General features: G+C 48.6%; 1 protein-coding gene across 1 annotated transcript in view; it reads left to right on the top strand.

The window, feature by feature from the left end:
• Positions 1-246: 246 nt before the first annotated feature.
• Positions 247-9,034, top strand: part of HDLBP (high density lipoprotein binding protein) — a 19,849-nt gene continuing 11,061 nt past the window's right edge. The window contains 9 exon segments of the mRNA XM_009708565.1: positions 247-346; positions 1,284-1,438; positions 2,617-2,832; positions 4,497-4,703; positions 5,174-5,389; positions 6,648-6,755; positions 7,303-7,407; positions 7,872-7,950; positions 8,620-8,759. Coding sequence (XP_009706867.1) covers positions 271-346; positions 1,284-1,438; positions 2,617-2,832; positions 4,497-4,703; positions 5,174-5,389; positions 6,648-6,755; positions 7,303-7,407; positions 7,872-7,950; positions 8,620-8,759 — 1,302 coding nt within the window. The 5' untranslated portion in view covers positions 247-270.

Below are 9,034 nucleotides of genomic sequence, written 5' to 3'. Positions count from 1 at the left end.
CTGCCGCCTTAATGGGGGGCTCTGGTTTTGGTGACCACCATGCTGTGAGGAACCATCCCCCCTGGGTTCCTGTCTGGTTCAGCAAGAGAACTGAGCAGCTGACTGGCACTGGGGGTGCTTTTCGAGAAGCTGACTGGAAAAGTGCTCAGTAACACATACTTTGTCTTCCTGGAGTGACTTTTGTGGATCTTGAATGGTGTTGGTAATATTGTTGCCACCTCTGTCTCTTCCAGTGGCATACCCGGATTGTGTGTGGGTGGGAAGTCGACAATGAGCTCCGTGGCAGTTTTGACCCAGGAGAGCTTCGCTGAACACCGCAGCGGCCTGGCTCAGCAGCAGGTGAAAGGTGAGAAAACACAGTTGAGTTCCTGTGATGTGCCTCTGAATACAGACTGCACAGGCAAGGTTCCTTGCTGTTACCCAAGCTTGCTCCATCCGTCTGGTTCCCCTCAAGTGTGCAGACATTGCATCCTCCATTCCTGGATTGTTGACCCACCAAACTCTGCCTTTCTACCAACAGCAGCACAGTGTTGATGCTGCACAGTGTAGGGCCAGGAGGAGGCAAGCCTCAGATCTTCACGGAGCCCTGGCTAGCAACGCTGTCAGCCGTGGGATGGGGCACGTGCAAGAGTGGGACATCGGGCTACAAGAGAGCCTCATGGGATCAGTGTGCTGGGCTGGCCTTTCCTTCCTTTGCTCAGCCAGGTGCTCGGGAAAGTCAGTATAACCGTATTAACTGACTCACTGATGGGTTTCGGCACCCATCCTCCAGCTACGAGCTGGCCCACTTGACACAGCCCAGTGCATAACTGAGTTGAACATAAGGTACAGGCTTTCTCTGGACTCTGCCCTAACTGTAGTGCTTCTCTCTGCCTTCCTCCTGGGTGTATGTTTCTTTTATCCCCTTCTGACCTGCAGCCTTGCTCTGTTCCTTTCACTTCTTTCTGCTCATCCTGTTCTCCCCTAATTAAGCCCCTCTTGACAAATTTGGCCGTAATATGCTGTTTGCTGCCACCATTCACTTGCACGTTCACTTCCTGCGTCCGCCATGCCAGTTCAGACAAGGCTGCTTGTTCATGGCATCTACTGCGGTCTGTGCTGGGCTGAGGTCAGTTGTGCTCCAGACTTGGCTGCTCCACAAGCATAACTGTAATAGGATTAATAGTGGTGCACAAGCCATTTGTTCTCCCTTGTTAGTGGTGCCTAAATACAATTGCACTGCCTATGAATAAGGGCATTTCTGTGGGGACAGCATCTCATTCACCCTGTTTGCTTCACCCCAGTTACAGCTTTAAACTCTGAAGAAGAGAATGATCCTCCAACCTACAAGGAAGCCTTCCCTCCGCTCCCTGAGAAAGCACCATGTTTGGAAGCTGCCCAGGAACCTGCTGGGCCCTGGAGCAAAATCCGACCAATAAAGGCTTCTGTCATCACTCAGGTTGGTGGGAGTGGGTGTCTTATCTCCCTGCTTTTCCTCCCTCCAAAAACTGGGTGAAGTGAAGCTTTCCCTGGAGTATGAAATCTTGTGTGTCAGATTGACAGCCTCTCTGCTGTACTTTACCCTGGGGCACGAGGAGGACTGCAGCTGAGAGCTAGGACTGCTAGAGAGGGGAGGAATGTGTTGGAAAACCATCCAGAAAAAGCTCTGCATCCCTGTTCCACAAATAGCTGGAGTAGGCCTGAAGGGAGAATTGCAGTATTCAAGTAGTGAGTGCTAATCTCTTAAAGTCCTCCCCTCATAGCATGTACTTTAGGAAGACGCCCAGTGTGGGACAGACTGCCTGATGCAGTGCTCTCGCACTTTCCCTGGTCACAGCTGGTGTCTCCACTGGAAGGGCTGGTGGGTTGCACAAATCGAGGAACTTAGTCAGCAATGTGCACTCGCAGCTCAGAAGGCGAACCGCATCCTGGGCTGCATCAAGAGAAGTGTGGCCAGCAGGTCGAGGGAGGTAATTCTGCCCCTCTACTCCGCTCTGGTGAGACCCCACCTGGAGTATTGCATCCAGCTCTAGAGCCCTCAGCACAGGAAAGACATGGACTGTTGGAGAAGGTCCAGAGGAGGGCAACGAAAATGATCCGAGGGCTGGAGCACCTCTCCTATGAGGACAGTCTGAGAGAGTTGGGGTTGTTCAGCCTGGAGAAGAGGAGGCTTTGAGGTGACCTCATTGCAGCCTTCCAATACCTGAAGGGGGCCTATATGAGAGATGGGGACAGAGTTTTTAGCAGGGTCTGCTGTGACAGGACAAGGGGTAATGGTTTTAAACTAAAAGAGGGTAGATTTAGACTTGACATAAGGAAAAAATTTTTTACAAGGAGGGTGGTGAAGCACTGGAACAGGTTGCCCAGAGAGGTGGTGGAAGCCCCATCCCTGGAGGCATTCAAGGTCAGGCTGGATGGGACTCTGAGCAACCTTATCTAGTTGGAGATGTCCCTGCTTACTGCAGGGAGGTTGGACTAGATGACCTCTAAAGGTCCCTTCCAGCCCAAATGATTCTATGATTCTATGATTAGTGTGCCACTGAAGTCCTGTGTGGCAATAAGAGCAAGGCGCTGGCAATCAAAAAACATACTTACTGCTTGCTGTGCCCTTCTTTTATCTGTCCTGTGGCTGAGCAGGTGTTTCATGTGCCACTGGAGGAGAGGAAATACAAGGACATGAATCAGTTTGGAGAAGGCGAGCAGGCCAAGATCTGCCTTGACATCATGCAGAAGACAGGAGCTCACCTGGAGCTGTCTCTCGCAAAGGACCAGGGCCTTTCAATCATGGTCTCTGGCAAGCTGGAAGCGGTCATGAAGGCTCGGAAGGAGATTGTCGCTCGGCTGCAGACTCAGGTGAAGGCATCTAACTGTTTCTCGTTTCATCTTTGCTCTTCCCCAAGCTCGAAAATGCTTTGAGACACTTGGGCGTGTGTGCTTATAAGCCAAAGAGGTGTTATTAGATGACTAATTCAGCTTTGCCGTATATTTTCAAAGCACACAATTGGCAATTTGGAATGGAAATGAGGCTTAAAATAGGGTTCAAAGCTAATTACAGGCCATGGTGTTGCACGAAGGGTGGAGTCTGCAATCTCTGAACACTCGAATTGCAAACAGTGACTGTGTGCTGAGGTGCTGGTGCCGGGGGCGGGGTACAGGCCCCTCACTCAAAGCTAGTAGTGTGTGAGAACAGGACTGTCCTTTCTCTGAAGTCCTTCAGAGGAGAACGTGGAGGGATGAGAGAAAGAAAAGTAGAGAAGAGAAAGTCCTGCCAAAAGCTGAAAGCTTCAGGTCGGGGTTCTGGATTGTGTAACTGAAGCCACACTGGTAAGCAGCCACAGCCCCATTGTTTCAGTTGCTTCTCCCTTCAGTCCTCTAGGTTTTGATTTCTTACCTGCGGATTTTTGAGTTCATAATCAAGATGGTAATTCTTGTTAGGATATATCGTAGCCAGGTCTCGTAGCGTGTTTTAAAGTGTAATGTGAAAAGTAGTTAATGCAATAGTTAATACCACGTCTGCTTAGTGCTGTTCGGCCCGTGTGTCATACCCTGCCAGAGGGAAAAGAAAGGGACAAACCCTACATAATGTGCATCTGAAAAAAATAGTTCAGGTCGTACTGCCACAGGTGCATGACACATTGTCCTCAGGTATACCTCCTACTGCCCTGACCCTGGGTCTGAAAGGTGTGTCAGTATTCCCAGCTTCTCCTAGGCTCAGCTGGCTTTAGTACAGGGATGCAGAGTTGAAGAGTCACACCAAACGGATCTTCCCCCCCTCCATTGTAGCTTTAATTTCAAGTGTCTGATTACTGTTAGTAGTTACATATTCACAGACATTGAGAGCATGGTAACAGTCATAAGCTACCTGGTCAGTAAAAACTCAGTAAGAAGGGAAGAACTCAGGAATCCCTGTTACGTACTAGCCCTTTAATTGTAGATTGAGAGAAGCTCTTGGGACCCCTTTTCCAAGAGGGGCCTTCTAGAAGCAGTCCCAGGAGCAGCATGTGCTACACTGAAGACACCTTAGTACTTAGTAGTGGTAGGCATCTCCTAGCTGCCTGCCTGCTGGAATAGGTTTCTGGTGTTGAATTTCTGTTTCCTAGGAGTCAGACTGTGTGCCTTGTTCTTTGTAGCCTCAGTAGCAGATGTCAGAGTTCAGATAGACTCCACCCATGAGCCATCATCTCAGTTACTGTCTGGTACTGCTCTAGTGTCTTACGCTGGAGGATAGGCAGCTCCTTGTCTGTGCCTAAAGGCCTTTGCTAATTCAGACTACTACTCCTGTGCAAACAGAAGGGCTTTGGGGGAACAGTGGGTTTTAGACTGCTGGTACACAGGCGCTGTAGATCAACTGTTGTGGTACAGTATCAGTCCTTGGACAGAGTGTGCTGGGAAGGCATTGTATTTGCTCCTCAGTGGTACCGCTAAGCAGCATCTTAACTTGCTTTCCCTCGTTCTCTTCCTGTGGATCTGCCAGTGCAGGCAAGGGTTCTCACAGATGCTTGGTTCTTGTACTGCAGGCTTCAGCGACAGTTGCCATCCCTAAGGAGCACCACCGTTTTGTCATTGGAAAGAATGGCGAGAAGCTGCAGGACCTGGAACTCAAAACTGCAACCAAAATCCAGATCCCCCGCCCGGATGACCCCAGCAACCAGATCAAGATCACCGGCACTAAAGAAGGGATTGAGAAGGCCCGACACGAGATCCTGCTTATCTCTGCTGAGCAGGTACTTCAGTACTGTGATCTCTCTCATGGCATTAGCTGGACAGCCATTTTGCTTCTCTGTGGTATATTAGATGTTTATAGCCACCATGGCCACAGTCAGTGGCTAATACGTTAGTCTGAACGGAGACATATACCATGCCACTGGCTATATGAGCACCACTACCAGGTTCTGCAACTTCTGGTTCTCCATTTTGTCCACCTCTGAAGTCAGATAAGTGTGTTTCGTATTTGAAGTGAACCATATTAGGTGCCAGGTGAGATAAGGCAGGAGATTACAGAGGCGAATATCGTAAATCAGCAGCAACAGCAGTATTTGTAGATCGAAAGGGATGGAGATCTAAAAGCTTGCAAATTGAAGAGGGTGCTTGGGCCAGAGTGTCAAGCAAGACAGCACTGGGAACTTAGCTCTGTCTAGCAGAGACTATAAAACGGAGGGCAGTTCCCACCGAGGTCTGTTCTGGGCTCTTTCAGGATAAGCGTGCCGTGGAGCGGCTGGACGTGGAGAAAGTGTACCACCCCTTCATTGCTGGCCCTTACAACAAGCTGGTGAGTGAGCTCATGCAGGACACGGGGACGCGCATCAACATTCCTCCACCCAGTGTCAACAAGACAGAGATAGTCTTCACAGGAGAAAAGGAGCAGCTAGCCCAGGCTGTGGCTCGTGTTAAGAAGATCTATGAGGAGAAGGTATGGATGGTCCATAAAGCTTCCCATCTTCCCCCCGTCTGCTCGTAGTCCCTCTTCCCTTGTTCTACTTTTGTGCATCCCTCTGTTGCATCCTCCTCATATCAGCTCTGGCTGAGCAGCCCTTACAGTACACAGCCCTGGATCTTACCATTTCCTCCCTCAGCAGAGTGGAACGTGGAGTGATTCTACTAGTGAGGTGACAGATTTCTCGCTTTTCTGTGTCATGGGATTTAGCAGACCACAAAGAGCTCCCCTGCCTCTTGTTCACACAGGTGCTACTAAGGAAGGAAGCGTGAAATCTACAGTGGTGGCCAGCTGACAGTATCAAAGTTGCTACATAAGTAGAAGTCGCTGAAGAGTGAATTTCACTCCAGTTTATTTTCCACAGCCGACATTGCTGTGAATATCCTTGTTGTAGGTTGTTGGGCTGTTTTTCCTCATGGTTAGGTCTGTATTTGTACCAGGCTGGATTTCAAGAGAGATAATCATCTTATAGCCTACTAGCCTGCGTGCTGTTGCATGACAGTACTGCCTGGGGGACAGCTGGGCGTTGAGCCCTGTTGTGCAAGGATGTGTGTGTATGTGATCTCCTCCATGTAGTGTCCCACGAAGCTTGGCAGAAAATACTAGTTTTGTACTTCACCTGTGAATTTTTGAGCACAAGGCTTTCTGTAGGCAGAGGCCCAAAGGGTGCTAGGGTACTGCAGAACCACTGTGCTCACCTTTGCTTTGCTCTTTCCTGGGTGCAGAGTTACGCTGCGTCTTGTGCCTCTTCCTTTCGCTCTTGTCCTTCCATACCCCCTTGTGATTGATGCCCCAGTGCCTCTGCCCCTGCAGAAAAAGAAGACTACAACCATTGCAGTGGAGGTGAAGAAGTCCCAGCACAAGTATGTCATCGGCCCCAAGGGGAATTCCCTGCAGGAGATCTTGGAGAAAACTGGAGTCTCTGTCGAGATCCCACCCACTGACAGTAGCTCGGAGACGGTGATACTGCGAGGCGAGCCTGAAAAGCTTGGGCAAGCATTGACTGAAGTCTATGCAAAGGTACTGATGAGAGAGGCTAGACCGTCTTTGAAAGTCCCATAAAGATACATCTGTGAGCACTGACAGGCTTAGGGGTGTTGATCTCTGTTGGGCTGTTGGAGATGCAGCTTAAAAGTCAATACTGAGGGTGTAGCATGGGAATTGGAACTGAATTTTTGTAAAGACCTCTTCCAGTCTGTCCATCACACAGCTTCTCTGGTTTTCTGTCTCTCAGGCCAACAGTTTTACCGTCTCCTCGGTCTCTGCCCCCTCTTGGCTTCATCGTTTCATTATTGGAAAGAAAGGACAAAACCTGGCCAAAATAACTCAGCAGATGCCAAAGGTATGGATGAACTAGTTGGCTTAGCACCCTCTGACGTAAAGTACGGTTTAGTCCAGATCGCTCTTTGTAGAAGAGAGAAATGTATTCTAGCATGGGTAAAACCAGGGAGGAAATGACACAGATCTTAACATTAAGGGGAGCCTCTCTTTTACTGCTGCAAACACTACTCATCCTATGTTATTCTTATGGGTTGAGCCCTTCAAAGGAAGCTTTATGTGGTACTATTTTGAGAATTGATGTAGCAGGAAACCTGCAAATACTGACTTCAACAAGGCTTCTGCCTGATGAGTTAGGTGATACCTATAGAAAGGCTAGGTAACTTCTCCAAAGCCCTTGCAGACTTCAGGACAGCACCAAAGCCTTGGGCTCTAGACATTGTGATATGTCCAGAATTATGCGTTACCTACTTCTGAAACTGTGGGAATGATGTGTGTATTCTGTGGGAAGGAAACCATCTCTTAGTGGCAGGGATTGATGGTGTAGGCCAGACTAACAGCTTTGACCTGGCTTGTATCTTGGAAAATATCTTGTTGCTTTGTGTCTCAAGGTTCACATCGAATTCACTGAAGGAGAGGATAAAATCACTTTGGAAGGACCTACAGAAGATGTGAATGTGGCTCAGGAACAGATTGAAGTCATGGTCAAGGATCTGGTAAGTTGGTGTTACTAGTTCCGGTACATAAGAAGAAAGTGAGGGAAGAAGGGGCAACAAAGCAGAGATGATGAGGTGTGCAGCACATCCATATGATGTCTTGACATGCTTAACAGAACTTGCAGTAGACAAGTTGTGTGGCAGATGGATGAAACCCTTGGTTATGAAGCTCGTCCATAGCAGTCTTAAAAAAAATCAACAGCAGGTCTTAAATCTTTTGATGCAGAGAAGGAAGGATTCTCTTTCAGTTGTAGCCAGAGAGGCATATAAGTTCCTTTAAATGTTTCACAAGTGTGGTGCTCTTGGCTCAAACCAGAGGAGTGCTTCTGCTCTGCTTAATAGCAGGAGGAGTGCTTGTAGCAGACTGCTGGAGTGTCGGTGCCAGTACTGGCGGTAGGCAGTTACTTACAGCACGAGACAGAAGTGGTGGCCTACCCTACCTAGCCCTGTACAATTCTTTGTAGATCATCCGGATGGATTATGCAGAAATCAACGTTGACCACAAATTCCACCGACACCTCATTGGCAAGAATGGAGCTAACAGTAAGTGGGGTCCCTCTCTAATCCTTCCTATGCTTGGACTCTCTGTGTTCAGTAGATCGTATCAGGGGCTCTGTAGCTCATCCAGTGTGCTGTCTCCATCACGTTTCCCCTGGTCTTCTGGAGTGGTATTGGCACAAGGAGATAAACGGGCAGTGAGGCCTTGAGATGGCTTTAATATGTGCAAGTGTCATGGGAGACTGAACAGTGGTGGGATTACTTTGCCATGTCCTGGAGGAATTTATTTTTTTGTTCTTGTTGGAGAATTTTTTTTTCTTTGAAGTTGCTCTATGTGAATTACATTTTAGCAGCCGATTGGGGGATGGTGAGTTTCCCCCCTACCACCAAAAGAATTTGGGATTAGAAAAGAATGATCATCTTCTGATCTATGTGTGGTGCTGTTTGGGGAAGAAACAGATGCCTCACTCTGGCAAGCGAACAGTTGGCTCTGTAGCTGCCACAGTATTTACTTGTACAGATTCTTGTGTGGCAGATTTGCTCTCGCTGAACTCCAGGGTGAAGAGACACTTTCCCCTGTTTCAACCCCACATCACTGGCCCGTTCTCAGGGGCTGGTTTACTTCCTAAACAGCCTCTAAGCAGTGATAATCAAGGTGCCTTGCTTCCAAGTCTTGGCCTAGCAGACTGTGTCACCACAGTCCTTGCCTTGAAGTTAACAGGATTAAGGACCTCTACAAGGTGTCTGTGCGCATTCCCCCGGACAATGAGAAGAGCAACCTGATCAGAATTGAAGGAGACCCACAGGGGGTCCAACAGGCCAAGAAAGAGCTGCTGGAACTCGCTTCCCGTATGGTGAGTAGGATGTGATGCTTGGGAGGCCACAGGGTTCGGGCTTTTACATTCCCTCATAACCTTCTGGTGAAGGTGTGTGCCCCTTGCCCATCAAGCAATTAGATCTCATGACAAGTGTGAGTTCCTCTTCACAGATGTATTCCTCTATTCCCTTGGATACCCCTTCTCTATCAACCTAGAGTGAATTTTGTCTAGAGGAGAAAAGAGGGACAATGTTGGCAAGTAAACTGTCAGGCAGCAAACTGGTAAATAAAAGTACATGGCTCTCCTGCTGA

Source organism: Cariama cristata, unplaced genomic scaffold (genome assembly GCF_000690535.1).
Source record: "Cariama cristata isolate BGI_N322 unplaced genomic scaffold, ASM69053v1 scaffold34329, whole genome shotgun sequence".
NCBI lineage: Eukaryota > Metazoa > Chordata > Aves > Cariamiformes > Cariamidae > Cariama > Cariama cristata.
The sequence above is the reverse complement of the archived record's forward strand: the minus strand, read 5'-3'. Positions and strand labels throughout refer to the sequence as shown.